At 52.0% G+C, this 26,563-nt stretch overlaps 1 protein-coding gene across 2 annotated transcripts in view; it reads left to right on the top strand.

The window, feature by feature from the left end:
* The window catches only part of Aacs (acetoacetyl-CoA synthetase), a 40,275-nt gene extending 29,010 nt beyond the window's left edge, over nt 1-11,265 (top strand). Inside the window, exons 9-18 of one of the 2 annotated variants that reach the window (XM_050146494.1) lie at nt 1,531-1,611; nt 2,447-2,571; nt 4,034-4,098; nt 4,219-4,341; nt 6,360-6,473; nt 6,845-6,970; nt 7,661-7,730; nt 7,916-7,974; nt 8,548-8,750; nt 10,098-11,265. In XM_050146494.1, coding sequence (XP_050002451.1) covers nt 1,531-1,611; nt 2,447-2,571; nt 4,034-4,098; nt 4,219-4,341; nt 6,360-6,473; nt 6,845-6,970; nt 7,661-7,730; nt 7,916-7,974; nt 8,548-8,750; nt 10,098-10,235 — 1,104 coding nt within the window. In that variant the 3' untranslated portion in view covers nt 10,236-11,265. The remainder of the gene's footprint in view (nt 1-1,530; nt 1,612-2,446; nt 2,572-4,033; nt 4,099-4,218; nt 4,342-6,359; nt 6,474-6,844; nt 6,971-7,660; nt 7,731-7,915; nt 7,975-8,547; nt 8,751-10,097) is intronic. The other variant, XM_050146495.1, reaches the window with a different exon arrangement.
* Nucleotides 11,266-26,563: the final 15,298 nt, after the last annotated feature.

Raw genomic sequence — 26,563 nt, 5'->3', positions numbered from 1 at the left:
GAGCTCTCGTTTGCGCCCCTGGGGAACCATGCTGCTGTGTCTCCTCCCCCAGGGAAGGCAGTCTGCCTGGGTGTGTAACAGTCAAAGGATAAGTGTGGGGATGGACCTGGAGGAGAAAAGCAATGCTCTGCTTTGAGCTTAGAACCTGAGAGTGACAGGCAGGTGCATGGCGGTGTGACCCTTGGGAAGACTCTGCTCCTCCTTCCATCATCCATCATGATTGGAAGGGGAGCCTCTGGGAGGTTCTTTCTGCTGAACCCTGTGTTTGCTTTGTTATCCCCCCCCCTTTTTTTTTCGAGACAGGGTTTTTCTATATAGCCTTGGCTGTCCCCGAACTCACTCTACAGACCAGGCTTGCCTTGAACTCAGAGATCCACCTGCTCTTGTCTCCCAGGTGCTGGGATTAGAGGATTGTAACACTGGCATGTTTGTTATTTGTCTGTGACTGTGATAAAATGCCCCAACAAAAAGCAGTTTAGAGGAGAAACGAGCTTACCCTGGCTTACAGGTCCCGAAAGGGTGTGGAAGGCATGGCGGCAGGAACACAAGGCCACTTGGTAGTCAGGAAGTAGAGAAGTCGAAGTGGGGCTAGATTTTAAAACCTGAAAGACATACTTTTTCCAGCAAGGCTTCTGCTCCTATAGGCTCCATAACCTTCCAAAGAGCACTGCCTGCTGGGGACCTGTGGGGGCATTTCTCATTCAGACTACAGCAGCTTTGTATCTGACCTCTTCTGAGTGCAAGTGTGTGACAGGAGTTGGTGTGTTACATGCGAATCTTGTGCAGCCCCCTGACTCTTCCATAGCCTGTGAGCCTCCCTGTAAGCCTGGTGCTCATACCCGTGGGCCAGGCAGTGAGCTGGTTATTCCAGGGGCATCAAAGGGTGGCATCCTCACTTTGCCTCAGGATCTCATAGAGGACTCAGTATAGAGAAAGGAAGGGATGGGCAGTGGGCACTCACAGTGCTAGCTGGACTCAACTCTGAGAAGGAAGCCCCACCCTCCAGCCAGAGCTGCTGGGAGTGCACATGTGCAGGGTTTGGGGGGTGCTGAACTGTCCCGGGCGAGCAGGAGGGGCTAGGTGCAGCGCTGGGGGAGAGTGTTTCCTAGGCTGTGTGTTGTGGATTTGGAGCCTGGGATTGTGTTACCTAGTAAATACTGAAACCAAAAGTGGAGGGTGTCAATTGGAGGTGTCCCATGTGGTCCCCTCTGCCTTGGTGTCTCTGAGCTCTGTTTTCAGACGTCTTCTTTCAGGAGGGCCCAAGGATAGGGACACATCTGCTATAGGCCCTTGAGTTTTCTTTCCCATCTCAGTGAAGGTCATCTCTCTTTTTCATGAAGTTAGTATGTCTCTGGTATTCCTGATGGGATGGGACAGAGAGCTCATAGGTGGATGGGGTATACTTGGGTGTCAGATGGCAGAGTGACACGGAAGCTGGCCCTTAGAGCCAGAGCACTCCAGTTGACTTTCCTAGGGAGGGGGGATGGATGATGTGTCTCACCCATGCCTTGCTCTCCCTGTCTCCCACAGGGCACCCTCATCCAGCACCTGAAGGAGCACATGCTACACGGCAACATGCTGAGCAGCGACATTCTGCTCTACTACACCACGGTGTGTCCTGTGACCTTCTGCTGCCCCTCCTGGGGCTGGGTGGTACAAGGAATAGCCTAGAGCAGCATGGAGTACTTGGCACTAACCGGAGTTTGAGTTGGGAGTTGGGGTGTTCCTGTCCAGTCTGGAGACGTTCCAGAGCATCTAGCAGAGTCTTGGGTGTTCATCTCATGTTTCTTTTTTTCAGTGCCTGGGATTGAACCCTGGTCCTCAGGCATGCTAGGCAAGTGCTCTGCCACTGAACCACATCCCTAGTCCTTAATTTTTTTTCATTTTGAGATAGCATCTAGCTGAGTTGTCCAGGCTAGATGGTGCTTAACTCTGTAGACCAAGCTGGTCTTGAACCCCTGACCTCCTGCTGCAGCCTCCCAAATCCTGGGATTACAGGCATGCACCATTACTCCCTGCTTTCTGGGAACTTCCTCACCAGCTGTAGGTCCCCACCTCCCAGTACTGACCCTAGGGTGCTGGGTGACACTCAGGTTCTCAGCAAGTCTGCCCAGACTTCCCTCTGATCCATGTATGGAAGCTTGGGTGCCCCCTTGTGCTCCAATTTGGAGATTCCTGCTGGAATTCCTCCCTCCCTTTGTGTTTTGTTCCAGATCTGCCCAGATTTTCCCCAAATCCCTACTAGTAGTTATAGTAGTAGTCAGTGGGCCTGCGTGTCATTTCCTTTTAGAACATTTTTTGTTTGTTTGTTTTAGACTGGGGTTCACAACGTAGTTAAGGCTGGCCCCAAACTTGTAGTCCTTCAGCCTCTCCCCAACTGCCCTCAGTGCTAGGATTCTCGGCCTACACCTCTGCCTGACTTACCTGGTCTCCCTGTTTGTGGCAGGTCGGTTGGATGATGTGGAACTGGATGGTGTCAGCCCTGGCCACAGGAGCATCCTTGGTCCTGTACGATGGCTCCCCACTGGTTCCAACACCCAATGTGTTGTGGGACCTTGTGGACAGGATAGGGTAGGTACCCTGGGTCCTGCTCAGTTGACCCAAGCTGATCCAGAGTTCTCTGTTTCTGCGTGAGAGGGTCTGGAGAATACTGGAAGCAGAGGGGACAGAGGACGAGACAGGTGCATCCTTGGCCTGTTGCTTGTGGAGTGAGGACTGGTCCTCAGACTGGGACGGAACTTTGAGAGAGAGGCCAAAGGAATGGGGTTCGCTCTTGTTTTTTGCACCAGTGGGATGGAAGCCAGGACCTCATGTATGAGACAAGCGTTCTTCCTCTGAGTTAGAGCCTTAAGATGTCCGCCTTTCTTTTCTCTCCCTTCCTCCATTCTTCCATTCCTTACTGTTTTTTATTTCTAAATTCTTACTTCAATTACCTTTCGGTAGAAATTACATGTATTGAAGGAGTTCGGGTGATATTTCAATTAACTGTGTGCTGAAGTGCTGCTGTCAATCAATTGATGTCACACCCTGGCGTTGTGGTGACTGTATTCTTCTGTGCCCTGTGGAGCACAGACAGGCGTTAGGATCAGTGCAGCATTGTGCACAAGATGGTGATTCCAGGGAATCTCCGATCAAGCAGGGCTGAGGGTGTAGGCTGCTGTTTATAGGGTGTCCCTGGGCTCAGGTGAACTGGAGAAGAAGGCTGAAGCATGCAGGGTGACACACATGTGGGATGTGAGGCCAATAAACTGCATTCCCACCTGCTTTACTTACAAGTCCTCCCGGGACAGCGTGGCCAGTTCTTAGTGGTCCCTCGGGGCAGGTGAGTGGCCAGCTGTCGGCTGTAGTCTTCCCCGAGGCATCAGAGCTATACTGCAGGGGTGTGGCTGCCTGTGGCCTTGCTCACGTCTCTCCCCTTGGTGGATGCTAGTGGGAGCCCTAAGGTGCAGAGGCCACATTTGGGCAGGACACAGAATTGGGCACCTCCTGGTGGCTAGGGATTATGAAACTTGTTTTTGGAGACCTTTAAACACTATGTGCCACCAGCACTTGGTGGATGAACCATTGCCAGTGATGGAGGCTCAGACTTCTGGTGCCAGTAGAACTGCACTGCCATGGTCAGTCACCAGCTGAAACCATCATGGTGGAAGCAGAAGGCGCTGCTAGTGTGTTTTGTTTTTTGTTTTTTAAATCATTTTTAACATTTATTGTGTGTGTGACTGCATGCTGTAGTGTGAGGTGGGGGTCAGAGGGCAGCTTGTTGGGAGTTGGCTTTGTTCTACCATATGGGTCCTGGGGATTCAACTCAAGTTGTCAGACTTGGTGACAAGCACCTTTGCCCACTGAGCTGGCTCGCCACTAGTGTTTTTAAATCTTGGCCATTAACATTTTACATAAAACTGCTTGGCTAGAGTGATGGAGCCTAAACAGGAGGGCAGGAGGTGGGAGGCTGTGGCTGGAGTCTGTTGCTGATGTTTGGAAGCTTTGGGGACCTACAGGAGGCCTGAGGTGCTTTCTCTCCCCTGTGTCATAGCATCACCATCCTGGGAACCGGAGCCAAGTGGCTGTCAGTGTTAGAGGAGAAAGACATGAAGCCAGGTGAGTGGTCTCTCACTGTGTCCCCAGCCCAGGAACTGACATCATTCTGGCTGTGTCCTGCATGTGAGCCTGGCTAAAGGCAGTGGGCTTGCTTTAATATCTGGTCATTTTTACCCCCAGTGGAAACTCACAACCTCCACACACTCCACACGATCCTGTCCACTGGCTCACCACTGAAAGCCCAGAGCTACGAGTATGTGTACAGATGCATCAAAAGCAGTGTGCTCCTTGGCTCCATCTCAGGTAGGGCCAGAAGCAGTGGCTGCAGAGGGAAAGGGGAAGGGAAATGTGGGGTGGCCCTTGGAAGCCATGGATGGGTGTTGTAGTTAGGAGCATCGTCACAGTGGTATGTCGAGTGACAGCAGGTTGTGGGATTAGAGTACTTGCTGTTCTTTTTTGTTTGTTTTTTGAGACAGGGTTTCTCTGTGGTTTTGGAGCCTGTCCTGGAACTAGCTCTTGTAGACCAGGCTGGTCTCGAACTCACAGAGATCTGCCTGCCTCTGCCTCCCAAGTGCTGGGATTAAAGGTGTGCGCCACCACCACCCAGCGTACTTGCTGTTCTTGAAGAGGACCAGAGTTTGGTTTCTAGCATCCGTGTTCAGTGACTTTAACCATGTATAACTCAAGTCCTAGATCCTTCTTCTGGCATCCTTGGGGCTGTCTTAGTTAGGGTTTCTGTTGCTATGAAGAGATACCATGGCAGCGGCAACTCTTATAAAGAAAACATTAAATTGGGGTGGCTTACATTTTCAGAGGTTCTATCCTTTATCATCATGGTGGGGAGCATGGTGGCGTGCAGGCAAACATGGTGCTGGAGAAGGAGCTGCTGCATGCTGATATGCAGACAACAGGAAGTAGACTGACTCACTGGGTGTGGCTTGAGCATATATGAGCCTTCAGAGCCTGTCTCCACAGTGACACACTTCCTCCAACAGGATCACACCTATTCCAGTAAGGCCACATCTCCTAATAGTGCCGCTTCGTTTGGGGGCCGTTTTCCTTCAAACCACCACATTCTACTCCCTGGCCCCCAAAGGTTTGCAGCCATATCATAATGCAAATATGCATTCAGTCCAGTTTCAAAAGTTCCCATAAGTCTGTAACAGTCTCAAATTTATTTAAAAGTCTGAAGTTCAAAATTTTTTCTGAGATTCATGCCATCTCTCTTTTTTTCTTTCCTTTGGTTTTTTTGGAGACAAGGTTTCTCTGTAGCTTTGGTGCCTGTTCTGGAACTAGCTCTTGTAGACCAGGCTGGCCTCGAATTCACAGAGATCTGCCTGCCTCTGCCTCCCAAATGCTAGGATTAAAGGCGTGCACCACCATTGCCCAGCTCATGCAATCTCTTAACTGTATTTCCCTGTAAAATCAAATTTAAAAAGCAGATCACATACTAACAACATGTAATGGCACAGAATATACATTATCATTCCAAAACTATCTCCATGTCTGATGTCAAAGCATTTTTCAGATCTCCAACTCCTTTCAACTTTGTTGATTGCAACATACTTCTCCCTGTTGGGCTGGTTCTACTCCCTGTTGGCAGCTCTCCTCATCAGGTATCCCATGGCTCTGTCATCTTCCAACATCTTGGGGTCTCCAAGGCAATTCAGCCTTCACTTTCATAACTTCATGAAGTGGCCTCTCTAGGCTTCCATTCAGGGATGCCCCAGACACGTACTCACTCATGTGGTTGGCCTTCCATACCTGCCTGTACCTGGAGGAGGAGGCGGTTATACTTAGAGCATAGTTTTGGGGGCATCTAGATCCATAGTGTGAGGATCAGGGTGTCTACACGGACTCTGCATCTCCTCTGGACTCCTGACTGGGATCCGCAACCCACTGTGCTCCAACTGACTTTGCTGCATGCCAGTGTATGGTGTATGTGTCTGTGTGAGGTGTGCATTGTGCGTGTGTGCACGTGGGGAGGTGTGTGGTGTGTAAGTGTCATCAGCTGAGGCTCCTATTTATCTGTCTTAAGTCTTTGGCTTCCACGTGACCAGCTGAGAGCATTTGCTCTGAGTGCTTGGGTAGGGAATCCCAGTCAGAGAGAACATCACCAGACATGGCAGGTACAGAGCTGGGTCCAGTCTGTCACGCTTCCTCTCTTTGCACGTGAGCCCTTGCTGTCAGGCCTGTGTCTGTGGGATGGGTGGTGCTTGTCTAGGTAGGTCTGCATCTTGCTGACAGGGAACCCTGAAGGTTACCCGTCCCCAAGGGACACCACTCCCCGAGGGTCACTTGTCCTCTGATGTTGCTTGCAGGCGGCACTGACATCATCTCCTGTTTCATGGGCCAGAACTCATCCATCCCGGTGTACAAGGGTGAGATTCAAGCCCGCAACCTTGGCATGGCCGTGGAAGCCTGGAACGAGGAAGGTGAATAGCTCGCTGACTCTTCTGGGATGTCAGGGAGAGATACATACATAGATGTGTTCCTTGCTTATGATGATTCTTTGTCTCCCATGGGGAACACTGTCCTTTCCCGCGGGTGGGGTTTTGCACTCAAGGACTTCCTGACCCCATCTTGAGAGAAGTAGGTGTTGAGGTGGAGTGCCACAAGAGCAGTGGGGGTCGGGGGTCGGGCTGTGTGTGGATTTTGTTGGGGAGGCCATGGTGTACATGCAGGGTCGGTCACTTTGGCCTGCACACAGCAAAGTTGTGTCCCAAGTAGGAGCGTAAGGAAGGGAGCGTTGTCAGGGTGTGGTCATGAGTATTATTCCAGGCTCAGTCTTCTCCCCGTGTGCCAGGGAAGGCCGTCTGGGGAGAGAGCGGCGAGCTGGTGTGCACCAAGCCCATTCCTTGCCAGCCCACGCACTTCTGGAACGACGAGAATGGCAGCAAGTACAGGAAGGCTTACTTCTCCAAATTCCCGGGTAGGTGGAGCAGCCTGCCGCCACTCCTTGCCTGGCTATGGCTTGGCTTCCAGCTCCCAGTGGCTCTTAGTGTCTCATCCGTGTCAGCTCAGGATCTGTACTTGGGTTCAGGTGACCCTCACCCACCTCTGCATTCAAAGCCATGAGCCACATGAGTCACTGCGCAGAGGGCTGAGGGCTGCCTGCCCCCTGGTTCAGGGCTTGTCTGCTGGTTCCAGTGGAAGTGGCAGTTGGAGGGAGGTCTGGAGCTTGAGGAGGGTGATGCTGTGCAGCAGGTGACCTGTGCCACCCGTGCCACCCCTGCCTTACGTGCTGACGCCTGCAGTTGACCTTGTCATGCTCCTCTGTAAAGGGCCCTCCTCTCCATGGCCCTGATTCTTTCTGCCTTGCTTGGAATAAGTAGCCTTGAGGTCTTGGTGGATGGATGCTGCTAACACCACAGGGGTTGTTGGCTTTGTGTAAACTACATGTGTGCAGTCACATGTACTGAGACTATAGGTTTGTGCACCATATCTGACACATGCAGTTCACTGTCTCACCGGCCTTGGGCTCTGCTCAGCTACACACTGCTTGTTCCTGGACTTGTGAACTCTGTGGCCAGCATCCCCTCCCTTCTGTCCCTGCCTCTGGTGTCTGAATGTATCCTGGTCCATCCCTTAGTGTGGCCGATGTGTTCTGCCTTTCTTGCAGGTGTCTGGGCACATGGCGACTACTGCAGGATCAACCCTAAGACAGGAGGCATCGTCATGCTGGGCCGGAGGTGAGTTGTCCCTTCCTCCTGCCATTCCCTCTGAGGCATGGGGGACATGGCCTGTAAAGTGAGAGGAGAGACGGCAGCAGGTGGCAGCTGGATGCTAGGGGAGGAGCCATACTGGTGGGCGTGGTGCTTGCCCAGAGGGCCGGGACACTGCTACATGCTTTAGCCATGTGCTTCTTGCTCTGCAGTGATGGCACCCTCAACCCGAACGGAGTGCGCTTCGGCAGCTCGGAGATCTACAACATTGGTTCGTGCATGTCCCCTGCTGTTCTCCCTCGGGTCCAGGGTGGTCCCCAAAGAGCTGGTGAGGGTGGACATCCATGTAGTGGGGTGAGGGTGGGTCCCCCATGTATACATTTTCTCTTCTGGCCATACTGTGGCACCTCCTAAAACCTCAGAAAGGGTTCAGGTCCCTTGGTCTTGGCCTTCCTTCAAGCTCAGAACATTGGTTAATCTTATCTCTGATTAAGGGAAAGGAAACAGGCACAGAGAGGGTGTGTGAATGCTGAAGTACACACAGCACTGTACAGGACACAGATACACACCTCTGAGGGACTTAGTCCTAGCCCAGGCTCCAAAGCAACCCTTCTTAGGGAGGTGGCCTCCTTTGTCATGCCGATGAGACCTGAGCCCCAGGGAGTGCAGATAAGTATAACCAGGTGATGACCTGGACTCCCTTTCTCCCAGTCACCGACATCTTAGTATGGATGACATATACCCTCACGTGGGCATCCCTCAGTCCAAGTCAGCTGGACAGGTGACATGGCATAGTGGTCTGTAAAGAGCTTCCTGTGAGGCTGTTTCCTTTCTGCTTTTACAGTGGAAGCCTTTGACGAGGTGGAGGACAGCCTGTGTGTCCCCCAGTACAACAGGGATGGCGAGGAGCGGGTGGTCCTGTTTCTGAAGATGGTGTCTGGGCACACCTTCCAGCCTGACCTCGTGAAGCGCATCCGTGATGCCATCCGCCTTGGTCTGTCTGCTCGCCATGTGCCCAGCCTCATCCTGGAGACTCGAGGCATTCCAGTACGTTGTCTCTGCCCTGGCCTATGAGAGCCGGGGTGACTGCAGCTTACTCTTAACTTTTCTATGGGTACCATGTTGCCTAGCAACCATAGTCTCCCTCTTGACTGCATTTTCAGCAGCTTCTGTGGGCTGCCATATTGGGGGGAGGCAACTGGCTGTCTGCAGCTCAACACTGCTTGGTGGGGGATGGCAGGACTAACCCCAGCAGGCCTCAGGGCAGCCCGCCCCTGAGTATGGCCTGAGTGTGCCCTGCAGGCAGCTGTAGGAGTGTGAACTCTGAAGGGAGCTGCACGTGTGTGGTGGGGTTTGTGGGCCTGCAGACCCCTATTCTGGTTCAGTCACATTTCGAGTCAGGAATAGGGGTATGCATGTGCAAACGTGCACATGTGTGCAAGCGTGTGCGAGCTCGTTATCCACAGTTGCTGTGAAGCTGCCATTCCATGCCTGTAGGCTGCTGCTCATTAGATCATGGGGGGACCCTGGGCTTCTGACTTGGGCACCCTGTGCGGACAAAGCAACCATATGCAGAGCTGGACTTGGAGATGGACTCAGCTGGGCTGAGCTGGATGAGACTCCTGGAGCATGCTGGAGTAGTCGAGTCACTGACTTGACCAGGAACAACCTGGGTAGTCTGCGCTCTGCCTGGGAAAGAGTTTTGACTGTGTCCTCATAGCCACCTAGGGTGGGGAGGAAGAGCCTGGGGGGCAGGCTGCGTGAGAGTGAGTGGATGAGTGTGTGAGCAAATAAGCAAGTGAGCGAGTGTGTGAGAGTGAATAAATCTGTGAGTAAGCAAGTGTGTGAGAGAGTGAGTGAGTGGATGTATGTGAGTGTGAGTGTATGAGTGCATGAGCAAGTGAGTGTGTGTAAGTGTGTGAGCGACTGAGTGTGAGCGAGTGAGTGTGTGAGTGCGTGAGCAAATGACTGAGTAGCCTGGTCCTACTGGCACCCTTCTGGGCAGGGACAGAGATCAGTTGGGGGTGGCACCTGAGACAGGTGTAGTGTCACTCTGGGCAAGGGCCATGTGGCACCTGGTGTACCCACTCTAGGGCTCCTGGATGTGGGTCTGGTGCATTGCACAGCCTTGGAGACACCCACATGTTCATGTGGTTTTGGCACAGGCGTGAGATCATGTGGCAGGTTCCACGGATGGTGTCAGTGCTGCCTGTGATGTCCTTCCCAGTAGGTCCCCTCAAGGTGTCTGCAGGTGCTGTGGCATGTGTTCGAAGCCACTGTGTGTCTGATTTTATGGGTCTTTCTGGAAGAGAATGTCGGTAGAAACCCGAGGCGAGGCTGCACTGTGTCACGCTGGTTTAAGCACTCCTGTTTGTCCTCTGTCTTTTCCCACAGTACACACTCAACGGCAAGAAGGTGGAGGTGGCTGTGAAGCAGGTGATGGCTGGAAGGGCCGTGGAGCACCGGGGTGCCTTCTCCAACCCTGAGACCCTGGACTTTTACCGGAACATCCCTGAGCTGCAGGACTTCTGAGTCAATGGCTCCCACACCGTCCAGCCGTGCATGTGATGGAACTTAGGGTCACTCCAGAGACAGCGGCTGCTCCAGATGGCCCTGGGCACTGCACATTCCGCGGGCTCGGAAATAGCATTCCTGTTTCGAAGTCATTGGTGGGGACCAGGTCTCCCATGCTCCAGGATGTGCGTGGCCTTCAGAGACCAGGAGGGTACATTGAGGCTCGTCTCAGCCCTGCTGCTGTAGGTCGGCACACAGCCTTGCAGGTGCGGGGCTGTTGGCGTTTGGTAACAGCTCACCGGAGGAGCAATGTGGCCTTCAGCCTCAAGAGTCCACTGTCCCATCTTGCTCTATGAAGGTGAAATCATACTTATACTCCCTGTCCTTCACTGGCCTGGCTCCCTCAGCCATTCTGTCCTCTCCAGAGCTGACTGAAGCCAGGGCATCTGGCCCAGCATGCCTGTCATCTCACAGATGGCTGTTGGGACCCCTGGGCTGACGGCTCATGTACTGTCTGCCATGGCCAGAACACCATTCTAGGGAATTGTGAGCGACACTCCAGCCACGAGCTCTCTGCTGTGGCCAGTCCCCTCTGCTGCAGGGTTCTTGCCCCTCTCTGGGTCTTAACACAGTGTTGGAACAGGTCAAATCTTTTAAAGTTAATTGAGGTGTCTGGAGGCACTTGAACCCCTGGGTGGCATCTGTGCCACCACTTACATGTGTCCTAGGATCCCGGAGTCCTTCGGGGATGGAGCTGCCTGGCCTCAGGGAAATGGCCTCTGGCTCCCTCTTAGTAGTTCCTAGGCTCTTCTGTTGTGACTGTCCTCTGCACTTGTAAACGGAGTCTCAGGCTTTGGTCGTCAGGACTCGACGGTGCTTCTCATCTAGTGTGTGGAGTATGTCACAAATCCTGCTGATCATTTTGTATTTTTTTTTTTTAAAACTGAGCACAATATAAAACCTATGGAAATATCCTGGATTTTAAGTCTATAAGGGAAAAGTGCTATGAAGAATTTTATGGAATAAACTTGTGCCATGCACACCTGTACATGCGCAGTATACTTGTGCTTCTCTGAGGTGCCTGACACTCATGTGTAGCTGGCTCTACTGGTGTCAGTTCACTGCTGCACCGTGGAGTCATATGACTTAGCACCATTGTATGATGGTGTTTCCTGTGCTCCTGGTGTTTAGCAATGGACCTGGTCTATGTTAGATCAGTATCTCATGCCTCCCTGCCACCCAGGGCTGACTGGTTGTCCATCACAGTCCAGTTTTATCACCCGAGTCTCTCTGGATTATGCCAGGTAGCCATAGACCCCAAATCAGCCCATGTAACCTTCCTACCACAGAGAGCGGGTAGCAGTACTGGTCTCCAGGATGCAGGAGCACCCAGCCCCTCTGTGTACTGTGCCCTGTCATCCCTGGTGTGGCTGTCTTACCTGTTGACGGGTGGTATCCCTGGCTTGTTCCCACCAAGCCTTCCCATGTATTCTCGTGGGAAGAGGTAAGTGATAGAGGCTTGGCTTCATGTGCCCGTCAGCAGAACTGTGGCTTTCCTGGGAGGTCAAGCTGCCTGAGCCCCACTGGCTGTGCTGCTGGGGAGCGTGGGGACCTGAGCACTGAGAGAACCTTTTGCAGTTTCCCATGGGTCATTGTATCGGGCTTGAAGCCACCAGTGGCTCCAGTTCAGAGGTCAGAGCCTGAGGTGGTCCCATCAATGTGCACAGAGTTCCTTGGGGTTCTGGAAGAGCCCCCTTCCTGTTATTAGGGGTGTTTCCTCTTTTGGCCAGTGCCTCTTTGCCTTGGTGGGCCTGAGCCCCCATTTGTCGCACCCCTGTGACCCTGGCCATCCCTGTGGCCTCTAGTTCTCTCCCCTTTACCATCTGCTACTGAGCATCTGATTCTCCAACCTCATGTGCCACATATGTCCTCACAGGTTCCCAGAGGAGGATGGGGCACTGTTGAGGTGGGGGCTTCCAGTCAGTCTTCCTGTGTGATTTCTACCACAGATGTGTCTGGGTCTCTTTTTTTTGTTTCCCTTTTCTGCTTTATTTATTTTGATGATATGGGGATGGAACTTGGGGCCTTATGTGCTAGGCCAGTGCTGTGCCTCTGAATTATATGCCAACCCATTTTATTTTATTTATTTATTTGTATCCTCCCTCTTTTTAAAAATATTTATTTATTTATCGTATATACAATATTCTATGTTCATGTATGCCTGCAGGCCAGAAGAGGACACCAGACCTCATTACAGATGGTTGTGAGCCACCATATGGTTGCTGGGAATTGAACTCAGGACCTCTGGAAGAGCAGGCAATGCTTTTAACCGCTGAGCCATCTCTCCAACCCCCAGCCCATTTTAAAAAGAGACGTATTTTTATGTGTGTGAATGCTTACCTATGTATATGTATGTGTACCACATGCATGCAGTGCCTACAGAGGCCAGAAGGGGGCATCAGATCCCTTGGTACTGGATGGTTGGGAGCCACCACGTGAGTGCTGGGAACTGAACCTGGGTCTTCTGCAAGAGCAGCCAATGCCCTTAGCCACTGAACCAAATTACCCACTGTGCCTCCCTCACCTTTGTGGGAATCCAGGTTGTTGCAAATTATCCTGTAATTCATTGCTTTTATTCTGACTCAGCAGGTACTCAGGGTATGTATGTCAGTTCTATTAGGCCTGCTTTCCTGAGTGGTTACTCTTGCGAATTGAATTTGGGGGTCAGCACCTTTGCTTGACTGATTTCATGGCAGCAGTCTGGGGACTGACAGGGAGCTGGGCTACCATGGGCATTGGAGTTCTGAGCCGGGATTTCTGGTTAGGCAACCATTCCCATCTTTTCCCACCCACCTGTCCTCTTCCATCCTGGTGTCTCAGCTCCCCACATGAAGGCAGAGGTCTGTGATGGATGGCTACTGTTCATGGTGGCTCTGTCAGCCACTCTGTTAAAGTGACAGTCAATGTTCTGTCTTCAGACCCCGGGTTTATTTTTAGCCAGTCTTCTCTGAGGTGGAACCACACAAGAGTTCCGGGCTTGGCTCTCATCATACAGGCTGGGGTAGGACTGACTAGTGCAGCCAGAAATGAGATCCTCGTTAGGATAATGTCCTGTCAGATCCCCTCTGTTAATCAATAGAGACTCATGATTTTGGCTGCCTGGACACACAAGCTTTGAAGGAGTCAGGCCATGGTTAGCTGTGTGTGTTTGAGATGGGTCTCATGTAGGTTATGTAGGCTGGCTTCTATGTAGCTGAGGTGACGGTGGACTCCTGATCCTCCTGCCTCTATATTTAGTTTTCTGTGACACTGGGGACAGAATTTGGGATCCGTGCTTGGTAGGCAAGTACTCCACCCACTGAGGACCCGGTGGGTATCTATCTCTCTTGAGTCTCTTGGCCTTCCCAGGATTGCAAGACCACTGTGGTTCTAGTCATGGAGGGCTTGCTTAAAGCAAGATGAGGTGAGGCATGGTCAGGTGGCTGCCACCTTGGGGGTCCCCAGATAACCTCTGGTGCAGAAGTGGATCTGCAGGGAGTCTAGGATAATGGACAATTTAGTTTTCCTACCCTGGATGCTTGAGGAGGAGGGAGCGGGAAAGGTGTTCAGGGTTGAACTTAGCTGTGCATAAATGCCATGGCAAACATCAGGACTGCTTCGGGATGGTTGAGGGTGCCTTGGGAGGGGTCTGACACCCCTGTGACACGCGCATGGCTGGCTGAGCCACTTCCGGCCCTGCCTGGGTGGCTGCCACCTTCACTGTGGAGGTGGGCGACATTAAAAATTGGAAGCTAGTCTTTATGCAAATGTATGCCCCACTTTGTCTTCAGATTTTAATTTTTCTATGAATTATTCCACTTTCCTCCCCACTTCCCTGTGGAAGAAATCAAAAATATCCAGCAGCCTATCAGAGGAATTTTCCAATCTTTCTGTTTTGTTGCGTATCTGCCCGTGCCAGGACCCCTCTAGGACCAGGAGATAGCCAGCAGGGCAGTTCCTGTGGGGTGTAGCTTACAAGCCTTTTATATGTGAGGCTGACCACAGACCAAAGAATGCAGGAGGAGAATCAAACACGGATCAATGGTAGAGAAACAGCTGGGTGGTCGGCCAGGGAAACCTGAAGGCTGGGAAGGTGCCAGCCACGTGTTCCGCGAAGGAAAGGTGCTCTAGGCAGAGGGGACAATCGGTGCAAAGGGTGTGGGGACTTCTGGGACTAAGACTGGGGTGTAGGTGCCGTTTCTCACTTACCATCCACTGGGCTGCATCTTGACCTGGAGGTCTTGGTCCCATTGTCCCCTCTGTCCTCCAAGCCGTTAACAGGCACTGTCCCTCACCCTGAGTCCTTCCCACTGCGGCTCCAGAAAGTATCTGGAGTTGTTATTTTTGTTTTGATTTGGGGGCAAGGGTCTCAGTCTTTCCTACCTGCAACTTTCCCCAGGCCTCAACCTCCCAAGTGTTGGGATTCCAGATGTGAGCTGGGGCACCCGGTGATAGCCCAGGGTCTTAGTCTTCTGAGGGGTCACTGGAGCCACTCTCCTGGTTTTCACCTGGTTTCCATCCTGTCCCAGCCCTGAGGATGAGGGGCCTCTGGGAGCAGTTCCTCATACCCAGGTTCTACAGAGTTCGGCTGTGCATCTCCAATGGGTCTCTTTGGTGCCCTCACAGTCCTACCATAGGGTCTTTGCACATTCTAGCTCTGCTCCTGGCAGGGCTGCCCCCAGCCTGTGAGGCTCCTTTCTTTGCTCTCTGTTAATACGCATGCTGATGTCCCTTTCAGTCCCTACCCTTGCTTAAGCTGCCCCCTCCCACTCTAAAAATGCCCCCCATTTACTCTTGACTTCTCTAAGCTAATTTTCTTCTTATGACTTCTTCATTTATGTGGCCACCTGTCTCCTGCCCAGGGTGCCAGCCTCACCATGCCTAAGGACTTCACTGTGATGTCTGGCGGGTCCCTGGGGCAGAACAAGTGGCCAAGGAGTGAGTGGAGAGTGGCTGAGTGTTTCTCGGGAAGACGGCCTGCGCTGAGCCTCATGGCTTCTTCAGAATCTCAGTGGCTGTTATGTAACTCACTGTCTGCAGCGCTGTCTGCGCCGGCTCCTCAAGTGGTTATATTTGGTGTTTACAGCCTCTCTTTCCCTTCTGGGAGTTCTGTTGAGAGCTCGGGGAATCAGGCTTGGCTGCTACGGGGAGATGAGTCTCCTGCTGTGGTCCAAGAGGCCCTGGAGACCCAGAGACTCTCCCTGGCTGCACTCCAGCCACTGCCCTGGCCCTGGCGTAGGAATGGCCCACATGCTGATGTGGGAGGTGAGGTTTGCCCTGCCAATCACAAGAGGGGGAGAAGGCAAGGGCCAGAGTGGAAGAGAGCAAAGGACTCTGTGCACCGAGCCATGTGATCTCAGTCCACTTGCTAGACGCCTCTGAGTCTGGATCAAACACCCCTTTGAGGAAGTCACTCAATGGAGTCGCTCCCGGCATAAGGCTGGAACTCTATGTCCTGCAAGGCTTGAGTCCTGGCTTTTGCTGAACCTGCTCACGCCGAGAGTAAACCCTCTTTCTGCCAGGCCCACCCTCAGTGGGTTTCTTTTATATCTGGTTATAGAAACATTTCAATTGGTGTTACATCCTGGGAGTAGAGAGGGAGGTGGTGGGGGCAGCCAATATCACTGGCCTTGGTGACAAAAATGGGTGTTTTCTTCAAATAGCGCTTCTCCTTTGTTCTATACTAAATGAGATTTAATTCCACCTGGCCATTCAGAATAAAGATCCGTAGGTTCTGGTAAGAGAACCCAGCAGGTAAAAGTGCTTGCTGCCAAGGCCAATGACCTGGGTTCAGTCCCTGGGGCTTACACATAGAAAGAGGAAGCAGACTTTAGCAAATTGCCCTGTGCCCTTGTGTAGTGACGAGCATGCACACTCACACATACACACACACACACACACACACATACACAACAAATGTAGCTTAAAAACTGAAAAGTAATAAAAGCGTTCCTGGCTGAACCCAGCTATGGTAGTCGCTTGCAAGAGGTGCTGTCTGTGGCCACCATTGCGGCTCCTCTTTCTGAGGGTGAGAGTCTGTCTCACTCTGTTTCTCACAGTGCTTGGCTACTCGACACTCTTTGGCCAGTTAGTCGTGGACAGGAGGCAGGTAGTCTGGGAATATCTGCTGTGCCCAGACCTGCCCCCGCTAAGGTTTGTTATGCTATGCTGGACGGTAGATGCTCGAATCCCGGAGTCCTCACAGCTTCCAGGAATGCCTGGCTGATACCAGCCTAGGGCAGCTGACCCTTTACTAGATGGCAGGGGTAGAAACACAAATAAGGTGTTCTTAAAGCCGCCGAGCTGGGATGTTTGTTAGGCAGCTTTGCTGGCTGTTGCTGACGTGTTCAGACACCATGACAATGTGTCTTGCTCTATTGCCCGAGGCCCCTTCTTCCTCTTTGTCCCTAGACCTGTAGGTTCAAGACCAGGCCTTGAACACCGCCCAGTGGGAATGACCTTGCTTTGTGTAAGCCCACAGTTGTGAGGCCTGGATAGGAAAGCGCCACGTGCTACAAAACTCCATTATGCTTCTTTCTAAGGGAAGTGCCAATGCTTTCTCACCCTGTGGCCAGGCATCAAAACAGTGGACATGCAGAGCCCTAAGGTGGTGGGGCAGGCGGCAATGGTGAGAATTTACCTTTGGGTGAGTCAGGCGTCGCTGTGCCCTGGATATCCCAGCATATCTCATACAGCTCTCAATACTGCAGGAGCTAACCAGGGACTCTCCCCAACAGTGGCCTCCATCGAGTGAAGCTGTCATGTCTTGACTGAGTGACCTCCCCACTGATAAAGGACCCTGAGAGTGGTCACAGCCACTGTCGGTCCTCAGAGCCCACAGGGCTCCTGGGCAAAGCTCTTTCCCGATAGGCATGAAGAGCAGCTGGGACTCAGGTAGAGTTGGAGAGGGGGAAGGGTGGGGTAGAAATGATAGATAAAGTTCTCATGTATGAAACTGTGTGCGTGTCCAAGATGGGCGTGGGATCACACCTCTCATGCCAGGACGTGGGAGGCTAAAGTAGGAGGACCAGGAGTTCCAGCTTGCCTTAGAAAAACTGGACTGGAGAGATGGCTCAGTTGTTAAGAACATCTGACTGTTCTTTCAGGGGACTTGAGTTCAATTCCCAGCGCCCACATGGCAGCTCACAACTGTTTGTAACTCTAGTTCCAGGGAATCTGACATCTTCACACAGACATATGTGCAGGTGAAATACCAATACAATAAAATAAATAATTATTTTAAAAACATTTAAAAAGAAAGAAAGAAAACCCAACCTAAAGAAATTAAACCAAAATTTTCTTGAGATAGAGGAAGACCACTGAACTATTAGAGGGACCCTGGGGGTTGTCAGGGGTTGACAGAGGGCCAAGTGTCAGGCCCTGAGGGAGAGCTTGAGGAGTCTGCCTTCTCTTTCTCCTCCTTCTTCTTCATTTCTCTGTGTAGCCTTAGCTATCCTGGAACTTGCTCTGTAGACCAGGCTGACCTCGAACTCACAGAGGCCTGCCTGCCTCTGCCTCCTGAATGCTGGGCTTAAAGGTGTGTTTCATTACCGCCTGGCTGAGCCTGAGGTTTTCCAGATCTCTGTTCAAACTCCACCTGTATACCATTGGGTTGCTGTGGGGCAAATCAAGCCTCAGTTTCCTCCATCGCTAACTGGGGTCAAACACTCCATCTAATGGGGCAGGGGTAAGTGGCTTTTTGCCTTGGAATGTACTGTAAAGAGTAAGACCGAGTTGGCGTTTTTTTTTTTTTTTTTTTTTTTTTTTTTTTTTTTTTTTTTTTTTTTTTTTTTTTTTTTTTTTAGCTGATCAGCTATTTGGGGACCCTCTGCCAGATGTGAACGTCCATGCCCATGTTTTCTCCTGGAAGAGCTTACTAGAAAATTACTAGAAAATGACGCTCTGAGTGCCTGACATCCTGGGCTGTGACTGCTGGCACCCATGCAGCGTTCCTGCCTCTCTCCGACTCTTACCCATGAGAACTTGGGGCGGCTGGGGGTCTAGGGTGAAGGTGTTAGGCTTGGGTGTAGTCTTGACGGAGTTGGATCCCCCCAGGTCCAGAGCAGGCCAATTATAGTCCACCCCTGGGCACAGTGACCATCCAATGCTAGGTTTGCTGTCACCAGTCAGCTGGCGGGCCCCTCTGCTCTACCTCAGTAGGGAATTGAGGGTATGCAAGGAGACATTCTTCCAGAGCCCTAGAGTGCCCAAGACCCAGGGCCTGGGCTAGAGACCAAAGGCTTGTAGCTCAGTGAGCGATCTGGGGACTCGCTGATCTAGGCTTAAGCCAGACACACAGCTACCAGTGCTCATATTGGAGGCTCATTGCTCCGTGCTTCCTACCAGTGGGCCCGGTACTTGGCCATTGCTATACTTTCCAGTTTTCATCAGCTGCAGTAGCAGTGGCAGTAGCAGCAGCGGCTGCAGCAGCAGAAGGCAGTGTGCCTGCTTTTGTTCCAGCTCCTGGGTGTTTCTCAGGTGCTGGGACTGTGACAGTGTCTCAGCTCTCCTGCTCTAGCATGTTGAGACCCTTGACTGTTAAATATTGGCAGCAGTCTGGATCTAACCAGTCTACTCATGCCTTCTGTCTTCGGCCTATACTCTCCACCCTTACCGTGTTTTCTCTTTACTTCCTCCGGTCGGCTTTGTTTCTGCAGTCACCTCTGCTCCTCCTTGCATCTGCCCCAGATACTGCCTGGAACTCATCAGCTCCCCTCCTGCCACTGCTGTTGGCGTGGTGGCTGCCAGCACCTCTGCCATCGTGGTCACAACATAGACACGCCCACTCTCTCCTCTTTGTGTGACTAGCCCAACCAATTCTACTCATAGTGAATCCTAAAAGTGGGCGAGGAGGGACTGGAGAGACGGCTCAGCAGTGAAGCCTTACTACGCTTATAGAGGACCAGTTTGGTTTCCAGCACCCATGTCGGATGGATCACAACTGCCTGTAGCTCCAGCTCCAGGGGATCAGATGCCCCTTCTGACTTGTATGGTTATTACACTCATGTGTGCACATGTGTGTATGTATGTGTGTGCGCGCGTGTGTGTATGTATATGCACACACACACAAATCTTTAAAAAAAAAAACCTGAGCAGGAGGGAAGATTTAACAGCTGTCAACTAGGGAGTATAATCACCACATACCCCAACATCTTAAATGGCCACTTGCAATAGGGTTCATCATCAGCATCAACAGTGATTTATTAGCCAGGCGGTGGCAGCGCATGCCTTTAATCCCAGCGCTTGGGAGGCAGAGGCAGGCGGATCTCTGTGAGTTCGAGGTCAGCCTGGTCTGTAGAGGACAGTCCGGCAGGACAATCAGGGCTACACACAGAAACCCTGTCTCAAACAACACCACCACCAACAGGAGTGATTTATTTGTGTTCAGAGGCTTTGCTCACATCCCCAAGAAGGCTTTTGGGTCATTTTCATCATCACTGCAACCTTACTTCTTGCCAATAGTTCCTGCTCTTCTACTGCTGAGAAGAACCTTCACGTGAACCTTGGGGATCCTGAGTCATGGCACCAGCTGGATCTGATGTCACAGACTGTAAGCCCCGAGTCCTTCCTTACTCAGGGGCTTGCCATTATGAATACGACATTGCTGAGCCCTGTGGGCTAAATGTAGTGATGGGATGAGCCATTTGCTTACAGCTGGGTTCTCTCAGAAGATCACGTGGGACCACAGGTGTCCAGCACTTTCCTTCCTTCCACAGATAATCCCAAGGTCCCCCCACCTTGTTCCGGGCTAAAGGATTGCTTCCTGACTCACCACATCCTAGAAGCTAATTAGCATGAATCCCCGTGCGACACTAAATACCCTCTTCAATCCCACAGGAAGCGCTCCTGAATAAAGAAGAGAGAATAAATAGAATTTATGATGGATAAAAACGACTTAAAATGCTATAGGCAGATGTGGTCAAGAGAAAGGGCATGCAGATGGGAGAAGCCCATTGTGTCCCCAGGCTCCCGTCCCCATGTGCAAACAGAAGGATGCTGGGTTTCCTTCATGAATTCAAACATGGTGAGAAGGGCTGGCGAGGTGCTTAGAGCATTCTGAGTTGTGGGTACCAAGATAATAGCAGCAGCTGTAGTGGCAGCAGAGAGATGGCTCAGAGGTTAAGAACCATGTAACAAACAGTCTGTAACCTTAGCTCCAGGGGATTTGATGCCCCTTTCTGGCCTTTTGTGGGTACTGCACACATGTAGTGCATAGTCATACACTCATACATATAAATAAATATTAAAAAATGAAAAAAAATAGATGATGACATTACAGGTGTTACTAATATTCCAAAATGTGCCAATTTTGTTGTAAGCATCTTGATACTTAACAGATTTGGAGTGGATAGTAAGTTAATATCCACTGTGGGAATCTTTAGTGAAGAAGCTGGGTATGTAAGTCCTAAAGGCTAAGACTCACAACCAGAACTTCAAGGAAGCAGAGAAGCTGGGTCTGGAGTTGTGAAGTAGTGAAGAGGCTGCTACTAATGGGTGGGAATTTGAATGTGCACATCTTTATGGGTTCGTATTGAGGAACCCCTGGGTTATTTAGATGCTTTGCCCCACAATGTAGACTTGAAGCTGCACCCTGAGGCCTGGTCACCCATAGATACACCCTGAGGACTAACCACCCACAGATACCCCCTGAGGAATGACCATGCACAAGTAAAACAGCTAAGACAAGACTTTCCTTTCCTCCCTCTGTCTTCCTTCCTTCTTTCCTGTGTGTGCACACTCACACGTGTGTGTGCATGTGTGTCAGCCTGCATTTGCACACATAGAGGCTGAAGCAGGACATCAACTGTCCTCAGTCACTTTCCTTACTGCCTTGAGACAGGGTCTCCCATAAATAGGAAGCTCCCTGTTTTAGGCTATGCTATCTAGCTGTCTCTGTCCCACAATTTGAAGGTTGCAGACATCTGTGGCCACATCTGACTTCTTACACTGATGCCAGAGATTCAGACTCAATGCTTCATGGCTGCACAGCAACGTTCCTACCCACCGAGCCATCTCTCTGCCCCATTCCAAACTATTGCCTCCCCCCACCCCCAGTGCACGTTGCAGGTGGCCCCTCTTTTGCCTCAGGGAAACTGGTTAAACTGAACAAGAACTGCTCTAAGGGTAGAGCCCCATGTATCTTTTAAATCATCACAGAGAGAAACTCTTACATGGTACGTGAGATGCTCTGAATAGAATAGAGAACTCCGCGAGAAGAAAGGGGGACATGATACTTGCAGGTGGACTCTCCTGTCTCGTCAGTCGCTCCCCAAATGACCACACAAGCGAGTTAGGTATTAATCATAAGTCCTCGACCAATAGCTTAGGCTTGTTTTCAACTAGCTCTCATAACTTAAATTAACCCATTTCTATTAATCCATGTGCTGCCCTGGGGTTCATCTACCTCATGGATGTACTTCCCATCCTGCTTGCTCTGAGTCTCACGGCGTCTGCTCTGACTCCGGAGACTCTGTCCTTCTCCCTCCCAGCATTCTTTCTGCCCTGACTGAAAATCCTGCCCAGCTATCGGCCAATCAGCTTTTTATCAACAATGAGAGCATCACATCTTCACAGTGTACAGAAGGATTATTCCACAGCAAATGCTGTCTTGTGATACCCTCACTGGGGTGGGGGTGGGGGTGTGTGGATACAGAGTGCGGGGGAAAAGGGATGAGTGCACACCAAGACTCTCCAACGTGGGCCCAGGGTGTTGCTTTCTCAGTGTCTGTGTCTTGAGTCTCTATTGGGAACACGTGATTTGGAAAGCCACTTAACCCTCTGGAAAGTCAGCCTAACAGAAGGAGTACTTTGTGTGTGCACGCATGTGTGTGTGTTTTCTTCTACCTTTTGTGGTAAGCCCTGAGTTGTTCTGCTGGGTGCTAAGTACTCACAACTGACTGTCTGTTCAGGACTGCCCTGAACCTGTGTCTGTCATCCAGGTTGCTTTTGGCTGCAAAGCATGGCTCCCTACCCAAACAGCCGTGCATCGTCTCAGAAGATGTCTGTGTGGGTTCAGCTCTGCTGCGAACGACATGGTGGCTAAGGATGTCAGGATCTGTCTTTCTTTTTGCCACCTGTAGCTGGTGGTAGGCACAGTCTTTTGTGGTTACCAGACTCCTTCTGGTCACACCCTCTCGCAACAAGGTATCAAGAAGGACCTTTGCCTCCCGTTCAGTCAATATCTTTACTCTTCCTGCCCTTTATTTAGATTTGGGTGGCCGAGGCAAGAGCTGCTGAGTGCTGCAGCTGTCTGAGACGCTGCTGAAGTGAACCCATCCCGGTGGTCTGGGTGGGCAATTCACATTGCTCTGTGGATCTTGCCACCTTGAGTGTGTGTGCGCGCTCTGGCTTTGCTCATGACTACCGACCTCAGTCTTTTTCTGGTCCATCTTAAAATTGTTCCACAGTCCCAACCAGGGGGTGCCTTCACTGCTGACTCTTTTAAGTTATTATTTCTGAGTCAGTATTTTATGTATTTGAGCGTTTTGTCTGCATGTATGTCTGTGCACCACATGTGTAGTACCCATAGAGACCAGTAGAGGGCATCAGAGCCCCCTAGAACTGGGTTACAGATGGTCGAATAGGAATCCAACCCGGGTCCTTTGGAAGGACAGCACTGTTCTCAACTTCCGAGCCTTCTCTCCAGACCCCTGACCAACTCCTGCCCTGCTGCTGAGCAGTGGAATGGCTGCAAGACATTTCCCACTTAAGCGCCTCACCCGCATTAGCCAGGTCTTTGTGTGTACGGGCACATTATTCTTTTATGTGGCCTTTACACGGACTCCAGTCCCTTCTCACTTTCTTATATATAACATATTTCCCTATGTGATGGCCCACACCTTTAACTCCAGCATATGAGAGGCAGAGGCAGATGCATCTCTGTGAGTTTGAGTTCAGTCTGGTCTACAAAGTGTGTTCCAGGCTAGCTAGGACTACACAGTGAGACAGTCTTTTTTTTTTTTTTAAGCTACTATTGTGAATGACTATGAATTGGGGGTGGGGATGGTTGATATGTACCATGGCCCGTGTGTGGCCGTCAGTTCTCTTCTTCCAGTGTGGATTCCTAGGATTGAAGTAAGACACATGGGGCTAGCACCTTTTCCTGTTGAGCTACCTTGCTTTGCCTCCCTCTGGGCTCAATTCACAGGCTTATGGGGGCTTCTGCCACCTCGCCAAGCTGCTGTCCAACCCTGATTACATTCCCTCCCTCCCTCCCTCCCTCCCTCCCTCCCTCCCTCCCTTCCTCCCTTCCTCCTTTCCTTAGACAGTCGCTGGGGGTTTCTTGTGTCATGCCTCCTGGTACATGGTCTAACCAGGTCCTCAGTTATTGGGGATGGATAGAAGAAGGTGGCATTTCCAAGCAGAGAACCAGAGTGGTAACAAGAGCTCTGTAGAAGAAAACCAGGACGGAGGCTGGGGATGTGGCTCAGTGGGTAGAGTGCCGGTCTAACATGTACAAAGCCCTGGATTTGATCCAGAGCACCGCATAACCTGTAGGTGTTAAGGCTGACATTCCAGAACTCCGGAGGTGGAGGAGGCTAGAGGATCAGGAATCTGAGGCTTTGAACACCTCAGAAAAGAGTCCCTTCTCTCCATCTTGTAACGGAGGTCTTGAAATATCCGACTCTTAGCACATTCTTGGTTCCTATTATTTAAGTTAGATGGTCTTCTCTTCGTCCCTGCCCCTAGTTTTCTTGGTTCCCCGGGCGAGAGCCTGCGCCACCTCGAGATGGCCACAAGATGGCAATGTTGCTCTTTGATTGCCGCCCAGTGGCAGCTGGGCGGAGCTTTAGAGGCGAGGCCGGGGAGGATCGGAAGAGGACAGCCACCTGCTAGGTAGGGGTGACCGGAGCTCTACACCTCAGGGCCAGGCTACAGGACCAGGGGAAGGATCACTTCTGGCCTCAGATTCTCCAGGTGTGCACAGAACCTTGGGGATCCTGCCTGGTGTTCCCAGGCCAACAGGCTGGAGGCGAGACTCAGGGGTTTGAGGTTTGATTAGGCCTGAAAAAGACGATTTTGCTGAGGGAGCTATGGGGGCTTCTGGTTACGCTATCAGCTCCACTCCGCAGCCTTTCTGGGTCCTTTAGTCTTCCCTCTCTGCTTAGAATTTCTATAAATACCATCTGAAACCCAGGCTTGGAAAACATGCAGAAATCCTTACCCAGAGAAGGCACAGGCAAAGCCCGGCTCCTATCGCTCAAGGGAGCTCAGAAAGGGTTAGGAGTTTATCCAGCGTCACACAGTAGCTCTCTCTCCACCACCTCACGAAACAGAGCCCTCTTTCCTCTTTTCAGGATTAAACCACCACCTACAAGGGTCAGCTGGGGAAAGCATTCAAGTCCACCTCTACCCTGGATAAACAGCGGCTCTCTGGGGTGTGATGGGGTGCCTCTGAGTGGAAGTGTGTGTGTGTGGGGGGTAAGGTAACTGCCGCCTTCCATCACACCTGGGACTTTATGGACCTTGAGTGTGGCCTTGCTGGGTGGATATATGCCTGTCTTCCATGTCTATCCCTTCCGCCGAAGAAGCCACAGGATGACCCCTGACCCCTACTTATAACATGATTTCTCTTTGGTCACAGAGTCTAGCTCTCGGTGATCTTGGTCAAGTCCACCCTGGTCTCCCTCTGGTTATGGTTGCGGCTGGGGTACCTGCATCATGGGGTTGTTGTGCACCCCGTTTCTCAGGAGGGACAGGCCTGCTGTGTTTCCTCTCTGAGTCATCACCATTCAGCCCAGGCCTTGCACACAGTAGGTGCTCAGCCCAGGGGTACTCATGAGTAAATGAGGGGGGACAGAAGAGGTGTCGCTGGCAGCACCCCTGCAGGCACAGTCACTAAGAGGGGACAGACAGACCCTCCAAACCAAGGAGGAGCCGAGATCCCACTGTCCACTCATTGATGCTTTTTCCAGGAGCTCCTTGGCCAGGACATGGGCTCCTGAGGAAGGCCTGGCTGCTGGTAGAGCCGAATTCCTTCCTGGTGACTAACCTGGACTAAGACCAGGCACCTGCTTCTTGCTCTTCTTTTATCGTGGGAGAGCCTGGAGCTGCCTGGGCTAATGAGCCCCTACTCATGAAGCAGGTCGGCCAGCCCCCTCACCAGCTGGCAAGGCTGATGGCCGCCCTTGGAGGGAAATCAGGCACCCGGTGCTAATGGCTGTGCCCAGCATGAGGGTGCTGTCCTTGGTCTGTCAGGTCAGGGGCTTCCAGGACTTCATGTTTCAGGTTGGGAAACTGAGGCTTCTGGGTTCTGTCTGCCCTAGGCGGCACAGGCAGAGCTGTGTTCTCAGCTAAGGACGCTGGGCTGAAGTCTTCTTCACCTTTTTGAAGTGTGACCCATTTTTCCAAGCAAAGCTCGGGACACCAGAAACTGGTGGCAGGTGTGACCAGGTTGGGCAGAGCAGGCCCCAGATAGGCAGACCCCCACAGCAACTGGCCCTGCAGTCTGGCGGAGGGAACTTGCAGGGCCTCTCAGGGCCATTAGAGAAGCCCCTCACAGTTTCCCTGCTTTCAAACCGGTCACCTGGACTAGGCTAGGGGTTGTTCTTCCAGAGGGGCAGTAGTTTCTGGGACCCTGTTACCCGCGACTGCTTTTCCACGCTGGCTGAAGCCTGGCCCACCTCATGGACGAATCCGATGACTTGCTCTAGTGCGGAATTCGTGGCCCGGGCTTAGCACACTGTAGACACCCCAGCACCCTAGGAGCGAGGCGCCCGGGTCTGCCCGGTGCTGGCAGACACTCTTGAGGGCCCTCTGACAGCACCTCATCCATCACGTGCCCTGTCTGCTCTCAGCCTCGCAATAAGTCCCTCGCAGACGCCTCCTTTGCGAGCCTTCCTGTAGTTGCCTTGCCTCTCGACCTCGGGGACGCCCAACGCTGCGCCTCCAACACACCCTGGGAACCCAGCCCGCACTCAGCACTCAACACGCCCTCTCAGTCCCTACTCTGGTCTCCACAGGCCTCCACGGCCCTGCGCCCTCCCCTGGGAGTGAGTGGCAAGTCCTGTCGCTTAACCGTTGGGTGGCCGCTTGGTGTCTTGGCCCCCGATGGGGGGAGGGGAAGGGCACCTCCCCACCTCCCTTTTCTTTATCCTTTTCCACCCCCGGACGTGTTCCTCCTCCCTTCTTCTTTTATAACCCATTCCTCTTCTTCCTCCCTTCCCTTCCTCCTCCTCCTCCCCTCTCAACTCTATCCGCTCCCTCTTCTTCTAACCCCGTTCCTCCTCCTCCCTCCTCCCTTCCCCTTCTCCTTCCTCCTCCTTTCCTGTCCTCCTCCCTTCTCTTCCCTCCTCCTCCCTCCTGCT

Source organism: Alexandromys fortis, unplaced genomic scaffold, assembly GCF_014885135.2.
Source record: "Alexandromys fortis isolate MF-2015 unplaced genomic scaffold, M_Fortis_MF-2015_v1.1 scaffold_56, whole genome shotgun sequence".
NCBI classification, from domain to species: domain Eukaryota; kingdom Metazoa; phylum Chordata; class Mammalia; order Rodentia; family Cricetidae; genus Alexandromys; species Alexandromys fortis.
The sequence above is the reverse complement of the archived record's forward strand: the minus strand, read 5'-3'. Positions and strand labels throughout refer to the sequence as shown.